Source organism: Mirounga leonina, unplaced genomic scaffold (assembly GCF_011800145.1).
Source record: "Mirounga leonina isolate KUSES-001 unplaced genomic scaffold, KU_Mleo_1.0 Mir_168, whole genome shotgun sequence".
Lineage (NCBI taxonomy): Eukaryota > Metazoa > Chordata > Mammalia > Carnivora > Phocidae > Mirounga > Mirounga leonina.
In genome coordinates this window covers 36,638,578-36,665,296 of record NW_023270426.1, presented here as the reverse complement: position 1 = coordinate 36,665,296, position 26,719 = coordinate 36,638,578, and the positions used below count along the sequence as shown (strand labels likewise).

The window sequence follows — 26,719 nt, the reverse complement described above, 5'->3', positions numbered from 1 at the left end:
TTCACATCTCAACTCCACCAAGTCATGGCTGTGTGACCCTCTCTGTGACTTGGTCTCCATACCTGTTACATAAGGATAAACATAGTACCCACTGTGCTGGTTCTTTTTCTGTTGGTTCTCATCTCTTCTCTATATTACAAGGAACTAGAAATCTATAAACTGCATTTTCCAAACTCTCTTGCCAATTAGCTTCCTGTTGGATACTGCTCATGGGAAACAGGGGCAGGAGACAGCAAGGTGAAAGAAAGAAAACGTCTTTGTTTCCTGTTCCTGGTGGCACCTCCAAAAGCAGCCACAGACAACCAGAGGCTCCAGCAGCATCTGTGGTGATTCCAAAGCAGCAGAACCAATGAAGATCTCCAGCAAATATGTAGAGCATACAGTTCATGCAGCAGCTGACTGAAAGCTGAGTAACATCCCCTTCTCCTTTCTGCTCCTCCAACATTCATCTACACACATACACACTCTCCCTCTCTCTCCTTTTGCTCCAACATCCACCCCTCCAACACATTCCTTTTTCTCTTTATCCCTCCAGTCCTTCCAATACCATTGTAACCAATTCCCTGCATGAATCCTTCTGTGCTTAAAACATCCCCTGCTTTTATTTTCCTGATTGGACATTAACTGACAACACCTACTTTTTATGGCTGTCATGAGAATAAAATGACTTTTAAAATGTACTTAGATCAGAACCTGGCACTTTATAAATGTTAACAATTGTTTCTCGGCAAGCCTCTTAAAATCCCCATGTCTAAAAATCAAGATCCTTGTCCCCCATAAAGACTAATTCTGAAAATAGACCCAATCATCCTTTCCTTCATCCAGGCTCTAAATCTGAGTCACCTGCAAAATTTGTAGGTTCCCACTTCAAGGAGCACTCCCAATCTCCATTCACCAAGAGCAAGCCCTTATTATTCCTTAACTAGGCTGGATCAATACCTTCCCCTCCCCAGGGATATATCAGTTTACAGGCTCCAGTTCATTCTACTCTGCCCTAGGTGGATTTTCTTGAAAGGAAGAGGGGAGGTGTCTGATCATGCCACTACCAGTGTTGCCCAAGGTCATGCGCTCGTTCAATCATATAAAGGCCTTCATGAAGCCAACTCCTGCCTACTTTCATAACAGTAGTTCCCACTATACTGCTTCCTATTTGTATCCCCAAATCTTACACTCCAACCACATCAGAAATCCTTGGTATTCCCCAAACTCCTTCCACCCTTTGCTCCCACTCTACCTTTGCACAAGATAATTCCTCCTATAGAATGCCTTCCATGCCCCTCTATAGAGCCTTTGCTAGATCCCTTCTACCTCAAACAGAGCTACCCTCCATTCTTCCAAGTATCTCACCAAATACTATTATACCCTAACACTATATGCTTGCGTTATAACTTGCAAGTATTGAGCTCCTCAAGAGACTAGACTCATCACCTAGCTGAATGCCCTCCATACAGTGGGACTTCCCAATATGACCACTGAAAGTTGTCACCTCTTGGGGCAGCTAGCTGGGGCTACCAGCCCAGTGGCAGCTTTTCTATAGTTTAAAACCTCATACTCCAGTGTATTGTACAAAATATTATTTTCTGTGTGTTCTGAAGTAAAAGAGGTTGGAAGCACTCTACTCTATAAGCATCCCGCTCAGCACCTTTCACACAAAACAACAGCGCTGGTCTTTCACCAGACCTCATGAAATACAACTCCTTCTTCCAATTCCAATTTTGAACTGGCAGCATTCTCTATTATTAAAACATACAAGTAAAATAAAAACTATACCAATTCCTCACTTATCTACAACTTTTTTATTTTTGAAATGGGAACACAAGAAAGTCAGTGAAGAAAGCACATATCTTTCAAATATAAGAAAAATAGGTATTCCAGACTCATTTGCATTCAGAAATATTAGATTTTATTTTGGACCATTAAACACATAATTGAATTCTAAGACAGTCAACTGGAATACAGAACATGGTCCCCATCAAGGGGCAAAATTGTAGTTAGCTTCTTAGCTTCCATTTGTTATAAATAGTATAAAACAATACTGTTTCAAATATTAGCAGTTAAATACTGCTCTCTGAGGGGAAAAAAAAAAACATGTTCATTTAAAAGGATAAGGAAATGCATGATTTTTGCAGGGATTCTGACAGGATCTTCAGGATCCTTTCAAGGGCTTAAAAGTTTCAAGACACTATTTCTAACTTTACTTTGAAAATCTAAAACTTGCATTTTCCTTGTTACAGCTCTATCATTATAATTACCCTTCTCCTATCAACCACAGTTTAATCAAAACTGAAACAACAAAAGAGAGAAGGAGAAGAGAGGAGACAGAAAACTAAGGGAGAGAAACGCAAATACTGGAGGCAAAGAGGACATACAAAAAGGTAGAACTAAACTCTAAGAAACAAATGAGAAGGAGAAATTATGAAAAGAAAAACATCCAGGATATTCCAGAAAAACTGTCAGAGAAACTGAGGAAACAAATCTGCCACATTTGCCACATTACAGCACTAACAACCAGCTCTGTAACTCCTCAATAGGAAGAGGATTAAAATAGGTCCTGGAGGGGCACCTGGGTGGCTCAGTCGTTAAACGGCTGCCTTCGGTTCAGGTCATGATCCCAGGGTCCTGGGATCGAGCCCCGCATCGGGCTTCCTGCTCGGCGGGAAGCCTGCTTCTCCCTCTCCCACTCCCCCTGCTTGTGTTCCCTCTCTCGCTGTGTCTCTCTGTCAAATAAATAAATAAAATCTTTAAAAAATAAATAAATAAATAAATAATAAAATAGGTCCTGGAGTAGGCAGAAAATAAGAAGTTTTTCAAAGGTATACAGTCATGTTTCCCACACTCACAGATGCTGGTCCCCTGGAAAGACTTCTCTGGCCAACAGTGAAATTATAAAAGGACATGTTCATTTCCATAAAGCTAAATTTATCCCATTAAGAAGATTGTCCTCTATTCTGAGATTACTCTTTGGTATTAAAATGACTTAAAATTTTTTAAATTATATCAAAATCTTGTTTTGTTTTTTTAAAGATTTTATTTATTTATTTATTTGCTAGAGAGAGAGAGAGTGAGAGTACAAGCACGGGGAGCGGCAGGCAGAAGGAGAAGCAGGCTCCCCGCTGAGCAAGGAGCCCAATATGGGACTCGATCCCAGGACCCTGGAATCATGACCCAAGCCAAAAGCAGCCGCTTAACCGACTGAGCCACCCAGGTGTCCCTCTTGTTTTGTTTTAAAGTGTAAATACTAAACGTGCCAGTCCTGGGCCTATTCCCACAGATCTTTTCTTTGACAGCTCCTTATCTCAGGAGAGTTGATCACTGCAAACATCATTTCTCAGGCTCCCCGGTCACCTGGATTTTCTCCGGGTTCAATCTATGGGAAGCACTCGTGGAGAACTGACAGGTGGGAGGAAGGGAGGAGCCAGGATACCTCTCCCTCTCCTTCTCCACTTCGGACAGTGTTCCCAGCAATGGCTGCATTTCTTCTATGGCTCCGGCTCCTACCACGAGATTCCAACCTCAGAACAGCTCTGGCCCCTAAAGCTCCCATGGGCGTACCAAAGGTCGTACTCTTCTCTTCCTCCTGCTGCTCATCTCTGGGTTGCCTCACCATCCTATTTTGCTGTCTCAGCTCCTCTGTCACAACCAGGAGGTTGTATAACCAATCTCCTGCACTAAATTCCTATTTTAAAAGCCTAGAGTGGTTTCCCTTTTCTTGGCTAGACCCTAACCAGTATATTAAGCCAGTGCTTTCTACCTGTATAAAAATCACCTGGAAGGGCGCCTGGGTGGCTCAGTCAGTTAAGCGTCTGCCTTCGGCTCACGTCATGATCTCAGGGTCCTGGGATGGAGCCCCGCATGGAGTTTGCTTCTTCCTCTGCCCTGCCCCCTGCTCATGTTTGCACTCTCTCTCTCTCTGAAATAAATAAAATATTTTTTAAAATAAAAGAAAAATCACCTGGAGGGCTTATTAAAACCCAGGCTCTGGGCCCCACCTTCAGAGTTTCCCAGTCAGAATATCTGGACTGGAACAGAAGAATGTGCATTTCCAAGAAATTTCCAGAAGATGCTGATGCTACTAAATCAGGGACCACACTATGAAAACTACTATGAAACAAAGAATTGGCCATCATATGTTGGTCTGTCCCCCCTCCTTTTTTTTCATTGGACAATAAAATCCAAAAAAACACTGCAACTCTAGGAAACACCACCCTTCTGTCTTCATATGAAAAAAAAAAAAAAAATCAAACCTTTAAGACAGTTTCCTTACATTATTACAAAGGCCAATAGGTTTCTTTTTTTTTTTTAAAGATTTTATTTATTTATTTGAGAGAAAGAATGAGAGACAGAGAGCACGAGAGGGAAGAGGGTCAGAGGGAGAAGCAGACCCCCCGCTGAGCAGGGAGCCCGATGTGGGACTCGATCCCGGGACTCCAGGATCACGACCTGAGCCGAAGGCAGTCGCTTAACCAACTGAGTCACCCAGGCGCCCCGGCCAATAGGTTTCTAAGGAATGATTTTTGAACGTAAATATTAACTTTAGCTCTCAATGTATACCTTATCTAGAAATAAAATCTCAATTTTAAATATCATAACCAATCCACTGAGCTCTTCTAAGAAGATAAAATGGATTGGAAATAAGTTAGCCAATGAAGTTTCAAACCTGGCCAGTATCAGTTGGCAAAGGGTTCTTCTACCTTAGAAATTTAAGATTGAAAAACAGTCCTAAATCCGTAAAGGGCAATTCAAGAACACTGTCTTGGAACGATGGTTTAAGAATCACTACAAGAGGGCGCCTGGGTGGCTCAGTCGTTAAGTGTCTGCCTTCGGCTTGGGTCATGGTCCCGGGGTCCTGGGATCGAGCCCTACATCGGGCTCCCTGCTCCGCGGGAAGCCTGCTTCTCCCTCTCCCGCTCCCCCTGCTTGTATCCCCTCTCTCGCTATCTCTCTCTCTGTCAAATAAATAAATAAAATCTTTAAAAAAAAAAAAAAAGAATCACTACAAGATATTTAGATTTCTGTTGGCAAAAAGTTAAAATCAAGAATGTAACCAAATCACAGCTGAAAAGTATACCTAAACAAAATGAACTTATGAGACCACAGGGTCTAGAAACCAGGACTCAGAGAAAAATGTGAGCCACACATATAATTTTAGATCTTCTAGTAACCACATTTAAATAGGTAAAAATAAAGATGAAATTAAATTTAATTAATATATTTCATTTAATTCAAAATACCCATAATAACATCACCTTAACAAATTACTAATGATGTATTTTACATGCTTTTTATTGCATTAAGTCTTATCTCTGGTCCACGCATTACACTTCCAGCACACCTTGATTCATTCCACATGTAGTCACATGTGGCTAGCGGCTACCACAGTAGACAGCACACAAATATAAACAAACTGAAATTCACATCTCTTCACTGAGTACACTGATATTTGATACAGTGGTTGTGTTTTAATATACTGATGTTAGCATAGCAGTCATGTCCTACTGTTCTGTTTTCATAAACTACTTGTAAATTATATTTTTAAGAATTTAACGCTTTAAATGTTTGTATTGTTCTCACTCAGTTTCAAAACTAAGCAAACATTTGGCCCCTGCCAAATAAAAATATTTTTTTAAATACTGTATTAAAAAAAAAAAAAAAAGCTTCCCAAGAGAATCACCTTGTAAACAGGTAAGCTACCATCAACTGCTATTTTACTTGGAGTCCCAAAGCCAGTGGTATCTCAACTTGCCTTTCTCTAGCCCAAGGGAAGACCCAGCAGCCACTATGGGCCAGCACCGGTCCCCACGCTAGGGAAATTTTCATCTCCTAGGCTTGTGAACAGAGAGCTAAGTCATAACTACTAACCGAATCCCCAAATTGAAGTATCTGGTCCTTTGTGGGGGGGGGGGGGAGGGGGGGGATATAACAATGATGTAACCTGATCACATTACACTATTCAGTAGCAGCACAGTTAACTCAATGGGACTAGCAGAATTGTCATAAACATACATCAGGCATATTTTTAATGTGATTAAAATATTATTTCGGGGCGCCTGGGTGGCTCAGTCGTTAAGCATCTGCCTTCGGCTCAGGTCATGATCCCAGGGTCCTGGGATCAAGCCCCACATCGGGCTCCCTGCTCGGCGGGAAGCCTGCTTCTCACCCTCCCACTCCCCCTGCTTGTGTTCCCTCTCTCGCTGTGTCTCTCTCGGTCAAATAAATAAAATCTTTAAAAAATAAAAAATAAAATAAAATAAAATATTATTTCAACACTAAATTAAAACTAGAAAAGAAAAATCAGCTTAAGGTACTACCTTTAATTATTCATGATCTATAGAAAGAGACCAGACAGATAACCTGTATACAAAATGAAAAATTTAAGTAGACTATAAGAGTTTTTCTTTTCTTTTCTTTTTTTTTTTAAGATTTTATTTATTTATTTGACAGAGAGAGACACAGCGAGAGAGGGAACACAAGCAGGGGGAGAGGGAGAGGGAGAAGCAGGCTTCCCGCCGAGCAGGGAGCCCGATGCGGGGCTCAATCCCCGGACACTGGGATCATGACCTGAGCCGAAGGCAGACGCTTAAAGACTGAGCCACCCAGGCGCCCCAAGAGTTTTTATTTTCAATAGGAGGCCAGAGTACATCATTTATTGCCTTTAATTAATACATCTGATGATCACAATAGAGTCCAACAATGCAGTATATAACAAGTCACTGAGTACACAGCAGCAGACTATAAATTATAAACAGGGTGTTTTGAGGAAATCTCCACATTACCCTTAATATTTGAAATCCAGAGTTTGAGACTGATTTACTCTATAGTCCGGTGAGGTATGATTTTGTTGGGAAGGACTGAAACAGTGCCTCTAACACCAAACCAGCTGAGCCTCTCAAAAATAATGGGCTGTCCTTCACTTTTCACAAGTGAGTTTTCTTTTGCACATAAAACTCTTGCCGTAAGCATAAATGTACTCATGTGTATGTACAACAGTAGTGAGATAATTACATACCTTTGGGGCTTAAATACATCTGGTGTCACATCACACCTTAAGCATATAGTTATTTCATTTTGAACCATTCACTCTGGAGAGTAATTACTCATCCCATAACTTGGTCATAAAAAGCAGAGCTTATTCAGTATTTCAGCAATTATATAGCATAGGTGGATTTTTATATGGTACTTTTGTAAATCAGATAATCAAAACATATACCTTAAAAAGTTAAAGTGCTAGAATTATGACAAGTTATACAGACATACTAAGCCTTTAACTTGAGACAAGTCTGCAAAGAAATCTGCAGTTGCTACAGACAGACCCAGCTATGGAAGGAAAGTTGAACCCATATGCAGAGTTCACTAATTTGAGGAGAAGGTATGGTGGCAACAGGAATGAGGTCACAAGAAGGCAAATCAAACAATCCAGGTTTTATGAGGAAGGACAGTGTCCTATTTACTATCTTACATTAGCCAGTCAGGTTGCACCTTTACATTGCCTACTCCCAACTGAAAAATAAAGGTAAAAAGAAAGAAAGACAGAAAGAGAGAGAGAGGGAGGGAGGGAGGGGGAGAGAGGGAGAAGAAGAGAGAGAGGAAGGAAGGAAGGAAGGGAGGGAGGGAGGGAGGGAGGGAGGGAGGGAGGAAAGAAAACAGACAGAAAGGTCAGTTTCAACATTTCAGACTAGTGGATTCAACAGCCTCTACAAATGCCCCTTTATAGAGTCTCATGGTTACACACAGAAGGGAATAAGGAAGAGGAAAAGACCCTGGTGTTGCCTAGAAAGACACATCCAATCTTTCCTTCTCTGGGAACAGAGGAGTTTCCCCAAAACAAAAGAGGAAAAGGAAATGTTAAGGCTTGCTCTAAGAGTTAGACAAATGTGTCCACAGCACTGCAGCAAACTACTCCATCTCTCCATCAGTAGGGCTGCTAATACAACCCACCAGCACCCAGAGCTGCCTTCCAGGAACAGTGTGTGTGCACCTCAGAAGCTTCAAACAGCTTCAGTTATACTGATCTCCTCTCTGAAGTATCTCCTACATACACTGCCCTTAAGTCTCCCACTAAAATCAAGGAACCGATAAAAGAGAAAATGGTAATTGTTTCAAGCCAAACTATTAGTATCATCAAACGCTGTGAATGAAACTCTTCTTTAAAAAGCTCAGCAAAGGGGCGCCTGGGTGACTCAGTCGTTAAGCGTCTGCCTTCGGCTCAGGTCATGATCCCAGGATCCTGGGATCGAGCCCCGCATCGGGCTCCCTGCTCCGCGGGAAGCCTGCTTCTCCCTCTCCCACTCCCCCTGTTTGTGTTCCCTCTCTCACTGTGTCTCTCCCTGTCAAATAAATAAATAAGAAATAAAATAAAAATAAAAAGCTCAGGAAAGAAAAAAGTCATATTCAACTTAGCATCAGCTCCAAGAAGCAAGAAGATACTATGGGTCTTATATCCATCACTATATCAAAACCTAAAAAATAAAATGAGCACATCCCAGATATCATGGACCACCATTCAAAGATCAGGCAACTGATCTCTGAATGGGGTCACATATCAAGGTCTCTGTATGGCTTCTTTCATGTACGTACAGAAAGACAAGCTGCCTTCAGCAACACCAGAAAAGAAGGTGGTACAGTAAAAAGACACCACTTGAGAAGTAGGAGGCCTGGGTGTCCAGATCTGGCACAGACTGGCTGAGCGCTCCTGGACATGTGACTTAGCATCTTATGCCTCAGTTTCCTCAGCAACAGAATGAAGAGAACATCTTCTCAAAGTTGTTATGAGGGCTGGAGATCATGCTTGTAAAGCACTGAAACAGGTACTCAAAAAGTGCTAGAGGTTTTTAAGCTGTGACTACAGAGAATAGTAAATGAATACAAGTTTCAAATTAGAGTTGACTCCCACCACCACCAAACAAGATACTGGAAAGAATTCAAGTTTGTCCAAGACCAATTTAATGGGATAGAAATAACTTTTTGTGGTAGATACTTGATTGGTATTTTGTACATGCATCATTCTAGCCTGCTACTTTTAAGTTGAACTAACATGAAGAATCAAAGGTTACCATGGCCAAAAAAAAAAAAGACTGAAAGACAAAGGCTCAAGCACAGGCAAGAATACACAGAATAACAAACAGGAAAAAATGCTGCATGCAGACCTGCTATGTGCCCCACAGTGACCCTGCACATGAGCTCTGTCCCTGCTCACCAAGATGCAATACAGGTGCCCGTTCAAGAAAAATGAGAAAAAGAGAAAACAAGAACTGACCCACACATGGGGCAAGAGAGTCTCCTGCTCTAACCGCATGCCCTATCATCCACTCAAAACCTTTGGCTGTTTGGTTTTTCCCCGGTAATACATGACAAGTTGAATTTCTCAGTCCATGTCATATAAACCCACATACCAATACAAGTGACCCTGATACAGGAGCTTCTCAAACTCTCCTAAGAAAGTCCCTCTAACAGCAGAGACGCATGAAAATATACATCTGGGGAATGTGGGAGTGGTCCAAAGTGACCACCAAACATACCACTGGGCTGTTTTTCAAACTGACACATTCTTTATGGAATAGGTGTGGGAATAGAAGGTAAGATGGAACCACTGAGGTAAAGCAGTGCCTCTTCCTGGAGAGTTAGGAAAATATTTTCCAAGTAAAACATTACTTCCTTCATCCACTTATTCAACAAACTTTTGGGAGTCAACTATGTGCAAAGGGTTGTACTAAGAGCTATGGATACAAAAACACATTACCCATCCATATAAACACAAACATACACTCTAATGGGGAAGACCATGCATACCGTTACAAAGGAGAGACATCTTTGCCAGATTTCTCTGAGCCATGATGACTTAAAATTAACGCATTAACCAGGCAGAAACAGGATTCCAACTAGAAAAAAAGAACATGGGCAGAGGCGGCTAGCAGGGCAGCTTGGAGGCAACTGAAGAGCAAGGGAGAAAGATGTGCAAGAGGCAGATGAGGATCCAGGCCAGACATGCTAGGTCTTGCACACCCATGAACAACTTTAAGTCCTATGAGCAAAGGGAGGCCACTGAAGGTTCTGCACAAGAAGCCTACAGGCAACATCATTCTGGCTGCAATACAGATTTTAAGAGCTGATGCATGCCTGTCCAAAGTTTACAGGCTGATTATAACACTCTTAAAAATACATGAAGTCCACTCTCACGCATGTGTATACACACACAGAAAAAAAGCATATTCTATGAAATAAAAAACCTCTGTGGTACATATCGGAAGTGCAGAAAGGCCATTAACAGGCCTTTCACTGGATAGCTAGAAAAAAGAGTGGGGTAGATAGGTCACATCAGCACAGTTTTCAAGGGCAAGACTTATGAGACACCTAAAAATAGAATTGAGGGGGAAAAAAGCAACCCAAAATGTCAGATGATAGTAAGCTCTTAAATTTTCACTTGAAACTATTTTTCTCGACACTTTATTTGTAAACGTTTAAATAAGAAGAAAAAGGTTATTGAACTCTTTTTATTGATTCAAGTTGCCAAAAGAAGGGACGGTAGATCTCAGCATATAGACATATCACCTGAGAAATTCAGAAGTGTATCTGAAACTGAGTGCTTTGTAACTTCTTCCATTCTCTGCCTGCCCATGGTAAGTAAATATTCATGGAAGCCTAGAAACTAAACCCCAAGTCACCAGCCTAATCCATAAACTGTCCATTCTATTCATGAATATCATTGAATTGATATTTATACATGCCTCTTTCCACTTTCAGAAGAATAATTCTAGAGTTCCAAGTAAAGACAAAACTCATCAATCATTAGGGTCAAAAACAAGGGAGGCATTAAGATATCAAGGCCATGGCATACTTTGTTCAATAATATATATAATGTTTGGTTGTACTAGATCAGGCAACATTTACTATCATAATAAAATATTAATAGAGACTAATCTGTAGATGGTGAAACTTAATGCTTTAATGGTAATGAAACAATTTTTTGAAACAATATTTCCCTCATCTGATTACAAAATCAATACATGGTGATTGCAGAGTTTTGGGGAAATACAAAAAACTAGAAGAAAATAATGGAGAAAATTAGGTAAATTGGGAGAAATTAGGTAAATAATGGAGAAAATTAGGTAAAAGGGGAACACTGCATAACAATGTATTTTCCTCCTGTGTAATTATTTAGAATTCAAGTACTTTCATGTATTCATTCCCATGTGGGTCTCTTAACAGCCTCATGATAGAGGTGACAGAGGTATAATTATTCACATTTTATAAGGAGTCAAGGAAACCCAGAGCCAGTAAGTGATCTGCGTAAGGGTACACAAGTAGTAAGACAAGAGCCAGCAACGAGGACTCTAGTCTCCTGATGGGTCAGACATGCTCTCCAAGCTCACGGTCATGTGATTAACAAATGATACACTCATAGAAGCGGCCAACTGCCAGTACATAAAATGAGCAGTACCTGTGAACATCAATCTAAGGTAAGAAAACGTGCAAAGAGAATTGTATCGTTAATAGAAACATGCTAAAATGCTATGACATCAAATAAGAACAGGAAAATTTACATATCTTTAAATTGTCCCCCTCCAAAAAAAGCATGTGGGGGGGAGGGCCCAAGCAGGTGGCCGAGGGGAAAGACCCATCAAACCCACAGAGTTTGAGAATCTCTTAATTAACTGTTTCCTTTTGATGTGAGTAAGAACCCAGACAGAAATCATATATTTTTTATCTGAAAGAGATTGAGTGGAGTAGCTGATGAAGACAGAGATCAGACAAAAGTTTCCTTTCAGTCCCAAACAACTCCTTCTCAAACAATCTTCCTTTCTCCCCTCTCTCCCTACACACACACTGGAGCGTGCATGTGCAAACACGTAGAGTATAATTTTAAAATGATTTATTAATTGCCCCCCCTTTGTGAAAAACAAGATATACATATGACTATAGTAACTTCAGACTTTATAATCTGAACTGGAACACTTACAAGAGTGAAAGAGGGGACTGTTGATAATTATGTCAGGAAATGAGGCATAAACTAAGACTGACTAGGCAAATGGGAACACATGGTCACCCAACATCTGGATAACCCATCCCTCTCTCATGAACCAAGCATTAGTTCAAATTATTGTTCAAAACACTGTTTGGTTATCCCATTTTAGGCAAAACTGAGTCTGAAGCAATTTCTACCTCAAGACAAAGTCATCAGCATTTTGTAGACCAGTTTAATAAGCCATTCCTATTAATTAGCCAATGTCTTTTCGTAAGATGTCAGATCTTGCGGGATGTTTTGAAGTTATATGTGCTGTGCGAGTCATCTGGAAAAAAAGTTAAAAAAAACTAATTAAATTTATTTTTGTCAGTTTCTTTAAAAAGTGAAATAGCAAATAAAAGGAAAAAGCAATCTCTTAATCCCTCAAAGTCATTTATAATTGAAAGTTATTTTCTTGGATAACTCAAGACTACTGTTCTACACAGGAATGCCCAATTTATTTTCTGTTTAGGCTTGGAATCATCAAATAAATAAACTGCTTTTATAACAGATTTTTGGTCAATGCTATGAATAAGTTAGCAAGCTTAAAGAAAAAGTCCCCTCAAATGAGAAAAAGAAACTTTACATCTATAAGGTTATTTGTTTCTGCAGAAATAAACTGATGATAATAAACCAAGTCCTAAAAACTAATCTACCTATCTTCTTGTCATATTCCTATTCAAAATACCTCTTAATAGATTAAGTTATAGATAGCAACTCAGATTCAGAAAATCAAATAGAAATTATAACTTGGAGATTTTTTTTTTCAACAAGAGAATTTCATACAGGCACCTACAAAGACTGGCATGTAATCTAAGCTTATTCATTCAAGTAACATTTAAGCTTATTCATTCAAGTAACATTTCGACGTCTACTATGTATACACCGCACGGACACTATTAATAGTTGGGTCTCCTGAATTTAAAATTTGCTAGTACTCTTTTTTCAATATAGCAGATACATCTTTCACACCAAAAAGGGACTTTGTATTTAAATATTCCCAGTATTTTATCCCGAAGAACAAGACTAAAAATAAACAATGGGTAACTCAAAATGACTCTGAACTGTGTATGGCAGAATATTTTTACATGTTTGTTAGCACTTCATATTTTGAGCTATCTGATAGCCAACCATTGCTCCCTCTATTAAAGAGGCTTAAAATCTGCAATCTTACAAAGGATGTGATTTTCTGATTTCTCATAAGAAACCATCTCTCTTTTCCTCCAATATTTACATTAAGGATGAGTTCCACAATTGCGTTCTCAAGTTTGGAAAAGGTCATGAATTAGATAGGCCAGTGTCAGTCTCTACAACAAACCCCTTGTAGAATTTCAGAAGGTCAACCTACTTTCACTAGAAGAAAACCATATTATCTAAGCATACCCAGTTTACTATATCTTTTTTTAAAAACAGTATGACAGTTCTAGATTTCTTAAGTAAGGCTTCTTAAAAGAGTCAAGACGTAATAGAATTTTCTAGATTTATTAAATAAGACTTCTTGAAAGAGGATCAAACCTCAATTCTAAATGATTAAAAAAGCAAACCAAAAAAAGAGAAAACTAGTTGATCCACAACTGCAAAGGATCAGAGAGAGAAAGAACTCAAGGAAGTAAATTTTTAAAACTAGCCTTTCAAAGATGCAATAGTTAATATATCCCTAAAACTATCATAATACAGACTGCCATTATACACTGAACTTTCACAAATTACCTTCTGAATTGTTACTATCTTTAAGAGAAAGAACTGGGGGAGGGAGAAGTTTAAATAAAAAATAAGTTTTTATATAACATTAAATATTCAACCCAAAGAAATACAAATTCTTGAAATAAACATTGTATATTTGAACATGGTTACTTGAATTTTTTGTGCTTTTCTGAGTTTAACCCACCACAATCACCATTCCTTCCTAAGACCCCAACACACACACACACACACACACAGAGTTTAAAAAAATACAAACCATATCCTTATATGTCAAAACACAAATTTCATAGAAGAGCACAAGAACTCAGAAGTCTCAGGACTTACCAAAATCAAAAAACAAACCACTACTAAGCTATGAGCTACTAAGACAAATTCAGATTTAATACATACACTGAATTTTGAATAAACTCATAATCACTGGCTCTTGTATCACCAATTTTTTCTAACACATCGGAACTTATAAACTATGAAAGTTAATTATTAAGAATGAGCACGAAAAATCATAAAGGAAACAAATTACTACTAAAACAGAACTTTTTAAAAAAATCTGTCCATTTTAAAAGTATTTTGCCATAAACTGTTAAAATGAGTAGTTTTTTGAAAAGTTTTTTTCCCACTGCAATCGTCCTTATTAAAAGCAAAAATGCAATACTATCCAGTACTTTAGAATTTCCTGCTATTTATGAAACGGCTTAGACAAAATGCTTTTTTAATAAGTTGCTAAGAGAAATCCATGAAAACTGCAAGGAAACTGTTCAGGCAAGTTCCAATAAGGAACGTCATTTGAGCACTTTGCTTACAAGGACTCTAAACAGCACTAGTCAAACTACCTTCTGGGCTTTGGTTTTAATCAAGCTGACCTGATACGGACATCATTTACATGACTCACCTAAATAAAATCTAAATTACATTAAGGATCCATAACATAGTCACTTACCTACTATCATCCAGTAGATTACAATGTTCTATGAATCATATTAAATTATATAGATAGATAATCTATCTATCTATATAGATGAACACCCATCTAGAAAAAACATATATAGATATGGACAGATCAATGGATTTTTTTCCAAGACACCTTTGGAATAACTACTATAACCACTAACTGCAGAAAGACACCAAATGGCACAATTACTACACTGTGTTAGAGCTCAACGTACTTGATAATCTATACCCGACATTTTGATTATATTTCCTAATGAAATTTTTGTTTTCACCCTAAATAAAAAAATAAAATATCCTTAGCTCAGCAACAGCAAGCTGCCCAATTTGTTCTTACCAACAATGTAAGCACTTGTTTTAAGATGTAAAAATGTAAATAAACTCTAAAACATCTGTCTTCTCTAAGCTATTAGACCAGAAATTCACCTTTCACTAAATCCCTCAACTAAACTTTATTCTACAAGTGAATTCAACAGAATTCATCCAATAACTACCTTCAAGACAAAGTGAAGAAAAAAAACCAATTTGATTCTATTTCTAGTTATTTTGGCCAATTATTTTGTGCTACCTTAAGAAGGACATCAGATCAATGCACTAACTAAATGTTATCCTGCCCTTCAACAGATCTAAGTATATTACACCACCACTCATTGAATAAGTGAATAACCATAATCCCTGGTTCTATTCATATTCAGTGTAGTCCATGGTCCACTGAAAATCATCCCCAACATAACCTCAGCTTTTCTATGTACCACTGTGGAAAGAATATACACAGTGTTCTTACCGAAGTCCCTTCCAAAGATACAGACTCACACTCCAACATTCTTTTTACTTTTTTCAAAAAATATTCAAGAACAAATACAGTGTGCTTTTCATTTTGAGTGCATCTAGAAATCAAGGAAGTTCTGAAATTCATATGTGCAGCCGAAAGTTTAAAACTCAATTTGCAAATAAAATCCACATAATACTGGCTGTAGAGTATACAGAATCTAGACCCAGATACTGATATTCCAAATACCTAGCTGCTCCCTACAAGAATAAATAGTAAACTTTTAGATGGGGGGGGGACATATTCCTACAGCATTAACCAAACCTAACCACACACAACTGTGTTAGCAAAGGGAACACTGACAACTGTAGAAAAAACAGTACAAGTGTTTTTTAAAAATGTCTGACAACACCTTTAATTATATAAACCAATTCAGACTCTACAACTTCAACAGCAATGGCAATTTTAAAAGATGCCCAAGGTATATTAAGTAAGTCTGGCAAATTTCACACTTGGTGCCACCACAAAACCAAAATTACTGAGCAGAATATAAGTGTGACCTGATAAGGCAATTCTTAAATCTTTCTCCCATCCAACATAGCTAGAGTAGTAGGATGACCACTATCAAAAACCAAACCTTTCTAAAAATAAACATGTACACCCCATTTCAAAAAAGAAGAGGTAAGGAGAGGATCATAGTGGAGAATATGTCTGAAGTCTGAAAACTAGTTTAGTCAGATAACTGAAAAGTTAGGTTTTTGACATTTGCCAGCAGTCCCACAACGTGCTGGCCCTGTGCCATCATGGCCTGGTGCCAGCCTGATGCAGGGCCAGGCTAAAAATAGCAGCCAAGCAGCAGCTGGAACACACAGGTCTTTGTGACCTCAGCTTTAGTTCCCTAAATCAAGGGAGGTTGGAGGGGAGGAGACAACCGCAGGCAAAGAAGGGAACAGAATAAGCTCTTGGCTGGTACTTCCTACCTCTTCAGGATTTCTTCCTTTTTTTCCTACCACTCCCTCCCCCTCCTACTGCTTACTCCCTCCACTCCATTCCCCCACACTCAAAAAAGGAAGAAAAAGAAGAAGGGCAGTGAGGCAAGGAGAGAAAGCAAAGAGAGTGGAACGCTGAAGAAGTTGGGTTCAGAGGCTCCTCCACCTCCTGTCCTCAAGTCTCACTTGATTCGACCATCATCACAGAGCAGCCATTGGTCATTGCAGTCCTCAGCTTTACCATGGTCTACAGGAAGTAGAAGAAAAAAAATCACACAGGGGATTGGCAGGGAAGGGGAGGCCTAAAAGATGGTGCCAAGAGTACAAAATCCTAAGTGCTTAAGAAGCTTAAAGAGTGCTAAAAAAAACAAAGTCCTAAAGAAATAGGGCAAACGTATTTAAAAAAAGGTCCTCACTCATCACATATACCAATCAGATTACAAATTTCTGGTATTTGAGTTTTAGGGGTGTATTTTATGACAAATATTTATAAAAGCCATGACCATCTTCTCTGAAGAAATGAGTTAAGATAAAGCAGTAGCAGAAGCAAAGGTTGAGCATAACCAAAGAACAGCGCTGCCTTCAACTTCCGCAGGCCTTCACCAAGAAAGATCAACACAACACTAGAAGAGGCTCCAGGCTCTGAAATTATAAAATATCTATACTTCATTTATAAAAATGCTGGTCACTGTCGGCAAATATTTTAACAGGTACAATGTGGCACATATAGCGTTCGAAATTGTACCGATCTAATTAAGTAAGAGAACTTAAATCTTGCTTCTGTGGACTCACTCTACACACTCTCTTCCTATGAATATTTTCTGTATAATATCTTCCATCATTAGAGATCTGACACCAATTAACAATGAAAAATGTATTAAGTAAACAGAGAAACTGTTAAATAAGGCAGGATCAGGCAGTGAGTCACCTGAATTTTAAGCACATTAATTCACTAAATGAGCTTCCAATTTATCTGATCAGCTCATTCGGTTAGCAAGAGACAGGTCCTACTGCATCCTTCAAATTAACATCTTTCCAATAAACTCTCTCTCTCAAAGAATATTAAATCTTTTTACCAGCAACAAGAAATAGTATGATTTTTAATCATAACACTTAAAAGGGGCCTTAAACATAACACTTAAACATAACAAAAAGGGACTTAAACGAGATATGGTTTCTTAAATATACCTTGAGAGATTACCTTTGCTTCATATGTATCACATTTAGATCTAACCTACAAGTTATTCCTCTTTCAAAAGTTAAAACTGCCCAGTGGAAGGATGATCAAAATCACCCCCACAACCATCTTCCAAAGCTGAAATTCATTCATAAAAGGAATTTTTGAAATGCAGTGTTTCAAGTCAAATTTTAAAATACATATTAAAAATCATAGCTGTGATCACAATTTAAAATTCTGGACACTACGAAAATCACTCTAGAAAGTAGAAAGACTATAAATCTAAAGATGAACCTTCTGGAGTAGTTAATGATGACACATCATGGGCAGTATTACTTAGAGGCTAAGAGTACCAGGCTGGGGCTGGCTCGTTAATGTACCAGCCCCAGCCTGTGTCACTAGGCAAAAGCCACTTTCATTTTTTTCTATGCTTTGGTTTCCTCATCTGTAAAATGAAGATGATAAAAGTACCTACACCTCATAGGACTGTTAAGAAATACAAAGTGCAGGGCGCCTGGGTGGCTCAGTTGGTTAAGCGACTGCCTTCGGCTCAGGTTATGATCCTGGAGTCCTGGGGCTCCCTGCTCAGCGGGGTGTCTGCTTCTCCCTCTGACCCTCCTCCCTCTCATGCTGTCTGTCTCTCATTCTCTCTCTCTCTCTCTCTCTCTCTCTCAAATAAATAAATAAAATCTTTGGGAAAAAAAAGAAATACAAAGCGCTTGGAGCAGTACCTGACACAAGGTTAAGGCTATGAAAGTGTTAACTAATAGTATTACTATTACTATTAGTAGATATTGCTGCAGTCGTATTAAAGAGGCTCACTGTAAATCGGCTCAGCTCAGTGAAGAAAAGCCCCCAATCATACAAGAGGTCTTTCAGAGGTGGGAGAGATTACCGAAGTTTTGAGACCACATCAACTACATGAAAGACCCTATACATCTAGCAGCTATGTAATACCATCTACTGGCATAAGGGTAGAGGGGACATTGACAGAAACAGTGAACAACTTACGAACACAGGTCAAAGGTAGACACGAGTGGTTAAGTTTTCATAAATATACTCAATTCAGAGCAACCAAATTTCTTACTAGATATTAACTTCAGTTGTTCCACATAAGCATTTTAAACTTCCGGTAAATTCTTTACTCCATAAATGTACAGGTGTAGGAGTACATTCATGTGTGTTCACAGGGCTGTAACACAATTTCATACAGTTAACCCTTGTAACTCACTTTTTCAAAACCTTAATCTCATCTTAGAACCTCTACAATTTCCAAATGTCTACAAATATTTCATACTAGCATACATTTAGCATGCTAGATCATTGCTTAACTGAAGCCGTTAGATTCTGGCCAGATACTAAAATGCTATCTAGAAATACTTTTATAACATTCAATAAAATGTTAGCCAAATAATCTCTCCAACAGTCCAGTCGTTCTACATTCAAGAATAATATGCCTGTCCTGGGGCTGGGGCGCCTGGCTAGCTCAGTCAGTGGACCATGTACAGCTATTGATCTCGGGGTTGTGAGTTCAAGCCCTACACTGGGTACAGAGATTACTTAAAAATAAAATCTTTTAAGAAATAACAATAATAATAATGTTTGTGCTGGGGCATCTTGCTGCTTCAGTCAGTGGAGCGTGCAACTCTTGATGTCGGGGTGTGGGTTCAAGTCCCACATTGGGTGTGGAGATTACTTACAAATAAAAAATCTTAAAAAAAAAAAAGAATATGCTTGTCCTGAGTTCTGGAGTTTTGTAAAACTTACCAAACAATCTCAGCAAAGTAAGAGGCAGCCTAAATAGTGGAAAAACCGAAATTTAAGGTTTAACTTTGCAATTTACTATCCCTCTCTGGACAAATTATTCAACATGTCTGGGCCTCAGCTCTACAAGTAGGTAATGACTATCATGCAAAAAGCATTTTGTAAAAACAGCTTCTCATCTGTTAGCATATTTTAAGAAGAAACAGCACAAAGCATCTGTACCAAGGGTCACTGGGATACGCTTTGGGTCATGATACTCAAATGACATCCGAGTTTATCTCCTTTTGTGCTCACTTGTGAACTTCAAATTAGTTACAAATATATAAATAAATACATGTAAGTATATACAATACATATTAACTGACACCAAACTAATTATCACTTAGGAATCCCACAAATACAAAACACTTAGCATATCCTTAGCAACAAAGGTTTCACTTACTATTTGCTGAAAGTCAACCTTTAAATTTCAAATGAAAACCAGATTTTGCACTGCATTCTCTCTAAAGCTTGCTTTAGCTACCTTTTCTAAATGAGAAAAATAAAGGAAGCATCCTATTTTTAAAGAACTGAAAACCATGTACAAAGCATATTCTTAGCAAAACACAGGGCACTGAAAAATACTCAGGTTTTTAGAACAAATCTAACCAATGTACTTTATTTTTGAGACTCTGGCTAGGACTGAGGAACTAGAGTCTATTTCCATGGGGCAAGACTATGTAATATTTTTTGCCAAATTACCATGTGATACTGATTTCTCAAAAGGAGATGGAGAGTCTTTCCATCCATTTCAAGAAGGAAACAGTTTATGTTTTCTAATTTACAGTAATCCCCAAACATTTACATATGTCAAAAAATTGATAAACCAAGAAAATTAAATTAGGCTTTTTTTATTGTGAGAAAAAACTGTTCTTGAAATTATATCACAGTAATTTGAAAGATAACTAAAAATGATTTTGTGGGTTCCATGTAGTTTATCATCACTTTAAAAACAGTTGCCTATAATCTGCGTTGTTTCTAAGATGTTTATACTTACCTATAATCTTCTTTCTTTTTAGGATATTTGTCCTCTTAAATATAAAAGTTGGAGGTCAACAGCAGTTCAAGTTTAATGACTGCCCCTATAAAAATTTCTAACACCACAAGAGTTTGTTTTATCGTATGTATATATAACTAAGCTTCTTAAAGGTACCAAATTCATTTTGAATTATTGAAGAAAACTGGTTTTCTAACACAAAAATATAGAGCATGTAAGCATGCGGATTTACTACAGATCCAATCATGTAGTTTTTAAAAGGCGCAGCTTTCTTAAAAGACATCAGTATTCCTCCACTGCCATCTTGTTCACTGAACATGTTACCAGCTAAAATCAAACATCATTAACTAAACCTTTAATATGTGTGACCAGAAAAGATATGCTGGTCTCTGTCTTTCCAAATGAAACATTTAGAGTTAGAAGTGATGGCAAATGATTACCCATTGTGAAAAGAAAAGAGGCCCAGGATAAACATCTTAAAAATCGGCCAAGACATACTTAAGACAATAGTGACTTGAGTTGTTCAATTAATTGCAAAAATTCTTCTATTAAAGGACATGTTCTACAGGCATCCTGATCCTTCTAAAAGAAAAGCCATCAAAGTCTTTGCAAAAAGGATGAAATTCAACGTACAGTTTAAATAAAATAATGGGGATGGCCTTTTCCTCTTCAACCCGAAGATATACTAAGAATACAACTCTAGGGCAAGATATTAAAGACTGAAGCAAGAGTAAAGATGTTTCCTTAATTCAAATCTGCAATTCATCTTCCAGTATTACCGAAATCTTCCAGCTACAAAATGTTTTGTTTCCTGAACACTTTAGCTTTCCTCACTGAACCAATACTTACAACAAATTCCAAGATGTTCTCACCTAAAATTGAAATTTTAACTTTCCTCAGAACAATGCTGAGCACATTTGAGGTGCCCAGATACTTTGAAAAATCAACGACTTCAAACACTTCAACTGGCACAGAATAAAAAATACATATGCAACTATAGTTTCAAAATTTTTTCTTTTGTGTACTTCTTCCTTAATCAAATGGCAGAAAACGTATAGGATCTGATTTTAAACCATTCTATATTATCACTTTACTCTTGAAAATGCTTTCACTGAAATTACTACCACCAATAACCAAAACACCCAATTCTGAAAGTGCATCTAGAATCACATCTTTACATAACAATCTCTGGTCTATAAAGAAAATCAAGGGCGCCTGGGTGGCTCAGTTGGTTAAGCGACTGCCTTCGGCTCAGGTCATGATCCTGGAGTCCCGGGATCGAGTCCCACATCGGGCTCCCTGCTGAGCAGGGAGTCTGCTTCTCCCCCTGACCCTCCCCACTCTCATGCTCTCTCTCTCTCATTCTCTCTCTCAAATAAATAAAATGTTAAAAAAAAAAAAAAAAGAAAAAAGAAAATCAAAACACTCAAAGAAATACCAACAAATTAGCCTTAAATAAATCGTGATTAAAAAAATTTTTTTTAAGATTTTTTATTTATTTATTTATTTATTTATTTATTTATTTGAGATACTGAGAGAGAGAGAGAGAGAGCATGAACAGAGGGAGAGGCAGAAGCAGGCTCCCCGCTGAGCCAGGAACCCGATGTGGGACTTGATCCCAGACTCTATCATGACCTGAGCCAAAGGCAGACGCTTAACCATCTGAACCAGCCAGGCGCCCCTTAAGTGTATAAAAATTTTATCCGTCCTAATTCTAAAAAAGATTCCCTGTTAACTACCTTGCCACCCCCTAAAACAAGAGATTTTAAGTTATGAATCTGAAAAGACCATAATAATGTGTTTACCAAATTGTTAACAGAATTCCAGACAATATTCTTTTCTCCCAAAAGTTACCAGCAAAACAAAACAAACAAACAAAAAGCAACTCCTTTTAAAACTTATCTCCTTCCTGCCCATACTAAAGACCCCAGTTTTGTTTAAACACTTCTTACTTTTAAAATGATTGGTCACAAATAAGGAAACTTGCCCGTTTCAAAACAAAACTGAACGTACACCAATCTTCAGAAAGGGAACACATGTACCCCCAAAACAAAAAAATATAAACTAATTAAAAAACACAAGAATAATTTTTCTAAAATTTTTTTATTACAAAAATATATGCTTCTTTTTCTACTTTGAAGAAAAATCTGACCGTAACACAATCGTAGAATGAAAAGTAAAATTACCCCCAAAACTTTGCCTATCCACTTGACTACCCTTCTCCAAAGATAGCCACTATTCAATGGTTGTTTGTGTAGCCTTCCAGACATTTTTATACATCTGTAAGAAAAGTCTATCTTTTTTGTTTTAAATAGAAATTACAGCCTACTGTATGAATAGATGACTTGTTTTTAAATGAATATTCTGGTCACCTTTCTTTGTCATTATATATATTTCTCTCCTTCACTATTTTTCATGGTGGCATAGAATTCCATTGAGTACTTCTTAACCACTGCCCTTCTGATGGAAATTTCCATTGACTCCCGCTTTTCAGTATTACAAATCACACTGCAATGAGCACTGCTCACCGTATAGAACATCTCTGTGCCCTAATATCAATATATCTGCAAGAGAAATTTCTAGAAATGACACAAAAAAGACTGAACCAAGCAGCTGGGGAGGCAGCATCTTCTCCCACCTCCTCACCCAATTCTGAGTACTATCTATCCATCTTTTTTGTCTTCACCAATGTGGCAGATAAACATGCCATGTCACCTTTGCTTGCTTCTCCTTATGTAAGAATGAAGACAAATTTATTAATCATTTGCATTTCTTTATGAAAGGCATTGCCCATTTTTTAACTTACTCATCTTTCTCTCTTTATTTTTTAAACCAATTTTTCAGAGTTCTCTGTTAGCCTCCAACATGCTGCACATATTTACCCCAGTTAGCTGCTTATCATGTTTTCAGCCCTACAGAAATTCTTAGTTTTTTATCTAATTAAATTTGCCTTTTATAAAAAAAAAAACTGTCTGTCTTTTAATTCGAGTTGTCTTTTATAATTTGAGTAAGATCATATTAGGAAAGCTCTTTGCCAGGCAAAATTTGGGGGAAATTTTTTTACGTGACTTCTAAAATCATTATTTCAATGATGTCAACAATATTAACATACAAGCACCCTCAGCCACAGCTCCCTTCTAATGTATCATTATTTAATGAAAATAAGCCAGCCACACTTTCTCTAAAACTTCCTATAATCAACTGATGGATAGCTCTGCACCAATTAAATATCATTTACAACTACTACACCAAAGGCTTAATTTTCTTCCTTTAAATTTCTTTTTAAAATAGGAGTTGAAAAGTAGCAAGTATGTTTAATTTCTGGGAAGTCCCAATTCTCCGACCCTCAATCCTTAAATAATCTTCAACAGTGTCAATATAAAATGAAGTCCAAAAACTAGATTTTATCCATTGCATCTATAATTTAGTCACCTCTACAAAAGTCAGTGAATACTTCCTGTACAAACAAACTTGTAATTTTGCAATACCAGAAAATTGCTTATGGTCCTATCATGGTATCATGTTCTTTTCCATTTCAGGTTCTGAAGCTAAAACGACTTCTACCTCAGCTCGCAAAATTATAAAATAAGCCTCTTATGTTAGTATACCAATTCAACCCACCAATTAAAGCTAAATTAGATGGTTAATCTAGCCATTCTCTCCATCCTCCATCGAGAACAAAAATCCTGGTCCTAAGTTTTCTATCTCACAGTGCCAGCTGCCAGCATTTAGCAGCCCTCCATCTCGTAAGCTGACTGGCACAACAAGTAATACAACTTGGAAGTTAAGGAAACTGGCAAAACTCAGAGCGGAAAAAAAGAATATTTTCCACAATCTGTACAGCACTTGGTTAGCACGTATGTGTTTCCGAAAGGGTGGTCAACTCTTCAAACTATGCAAGAACCATCACACTGCTTCACATCAACCAGTGCCAACTCCATTCAGTGGCCTCCTATCCCTTTGGGGACTATTCAAAAAGTTACTATTTTCTTTTACAACTCACTCAGGCCTCTTCACTGATGAAAGCAGGCAAAGCCCACGCTGTGTGTCTGTCTCCCAGAGAAGATTGCATCTTTTATTTATCGCCCCTTGGCTTTATTTTCACAGTGAATTCCTGGCTTAAATGTAATCAGCCAAGAAACCCTCCCTATGTGCTCTCCTGTCATTCCTCATTGCTTGCAAGCAGAGTCAAGCATAGAGGGGGGAAAAAAAAACTGAACATTGGCAGCCAAGCCAAAAAAATTCCCAAACTCTAGTTTGGCTATACTGAGAAACTATGGATGTGCTTCAATCCGTTTCAACCCAGCAGGAAACAAGGGGGGCATGGGGATTGAGGAAAGAGGTATAACTTTGAACAATGTTAACCAGAATTTTTTTTTTTAAGAAGGATGGAGAGGCTCAAAAGTTAAACCCCCTCCAGAAATAAGGAAAAGGTACAGAACCTAGAAAAGACAACACTGGGGGCCGCCTTTGGAAATAAATGACCATGCGGAAAATCACGTTTGCAGATTGCATTAGAATTCAAATTAACCAGAGAGGATTAAAGAAACCTTCATTCTCTTTGGGGGCCCCTATCCAGACCCCCACTCGACTCCCAAGGAGAGGGATAAAAAGAACGGACTACGGAAAGAAAAGATGAAAAATCAGAGACAGTGATGCTTCCAACCGTCTCCCCATTCATTAGGTACCATGCTCACCACAACGACACTGTTTAAAGCAGACAGCAATACGGGAAGGGGGGACAGAAAATATGCCGTTTGCGATCAGGAGAAAAATACGAGAAGGGAGTTTCATAATAGCATTGTTCTTCTCAGTCCAGCCCAAACATCCCCATCCTACGGCTGACAAAGATATCTGGCCAGAAAAAAAACACTGGGGGCAGGGAGCGACGACAGAGAAAGCTTTTAAACTCGGTATTTGAGAAAACTCTCATGGTCTGTCAGAGAAAAGAGGGCTGTGCAGCTTTAAATCACAAGTCCTTCTCTCGCCTTTGTCAAATATCTTCTACTTTACAAGCTTTGAAAAGAAATAAAGAGACTCTTTTGTTTGGGTCCCCCTTTTCGGAGGATGACAGAAAACTGAAAGGGGTACAAATAAACCTGAAAATGAGAACAAAGTGCGGGGTCGCGCCCAGCTGCCAGGCGGCCGCGCCTGGAGGGACACTGCGCGGCCGCGGAGCCCCTCCGCCTCGCGCTCCTGCCGCCGCCGCTGCGAGCGCAAAGCCCGTAACTGTTCCCCGCGGCTCGCCCCGCGCACGGCCACCGGCCACCCAGCGCTAACCAAACTCCGGCGGCAGGGGCCCCGGGCACCGCCGGCCCCGGCAGGAAAGGGAAGCGCCAGCCGCTCCTTCCCGGGCTCGGGCCCATCGACTGGGGGACGCCCTCGCGGGGGGAGACAGGTCTCTGAGGAGAGGGGGTCCGGCCCGCTGCCCCCTCCCTCCCGCGCTGCTCCTAGGCAGGGGAGGCGCGGGGGAAAAAACAGACATTTAAATCCCGGGGCCGCCGGCGGAGCTCGCCCGGGCCAGACGAGACGCCGCAATGACCCCGGAGAGCGCCGCGGCCGCCAGCCCGTCGGAGCCCCGAGAGGAGCGGCAGCCGAGTGGCATTAAAATGTAGTCCCCACCCCTCCAATAGAGGAGGCGGGGAGGGGGAGAGAGGAGAAAGAAAGAGGAGCGAGCGGCAGACAAGGGGAGAGGGCAGGGAGAGCGCAGAGTGCGGCCCGGCCGCCGGCTCGGCCCCGGCCGGCATTGTCTGTGCGGCCCGCGCCCCCTCCCCCGCCCCGCACGGCCCCGCCACACACACCCTCCGCCGGAGCCCGGCCGTCCGCCTGCGTCTTTGTCCACAACCACCCCCCGAAAAGGGCGAGCAGCCCTCCGGGACGTGCTCCCCGGGAGGAGGGCGGGTACGGAGCGGGCCGGGGAGCACCCGACAACCCACCCCGCCAACCCCGCCGCGGGGTGAGTCCTGCTGATTCATTTCCCACTCGCGCTGGCCCGTCCGGGGAGACGGAGGCGGGGAGGGGCGAGGAGGAAATGGGCGCTCCGCTCGGGAGGACGGTCCGGGCCGGTGAGGGCACCGGGCGGGGGTGCGGACGCGCGCCGGGCTGAGGGGCGCCCCCCCGAGGGATTGACGGACCGACGGACAGACGGCTCCGCGGCTGCCCCGTGACTCACCGACTTGCAGGACGTTGTCGACGCAGCCGCTCTCCAGCAGCGCGATGCCCCGGCGGAAGGGCAGCCGTGTCTCGTCGCCGCCGTCTGCCGCCCCGGCGGCCCCCACCGACGGGGCCCCGGCCCCGGCGGCGGCGGCGGCGGCGGCGGCAGCGGCGGCGGCGGCCG

General features: G+C 39.9%; 1 protein-coding gene across 1 annotated transcript in view; it reads right to left on the bottom strand.

The window, feature by feature from the left end:
* Positions 1 to 26,719, bottom strand: part of ZSWIM6 (zinc finger SWIM-type containing 6) — a 198,378-nt gene that overhangs the window by 170,757 nt on the left and 902 nt on the right. The window contains exon 2 of the mRNA XM_035014498.1: positions 26,555 to 26,719. This exon is cut by the window's right edge and continues 7 nt beyond it. Within this exon, the coding sequence (XP_034870389.1) occupies positions 26,555 to 26,719 (165 nt within the window). The remainder of the gene's footprint in view (positions 1 to 26,554) is intronic.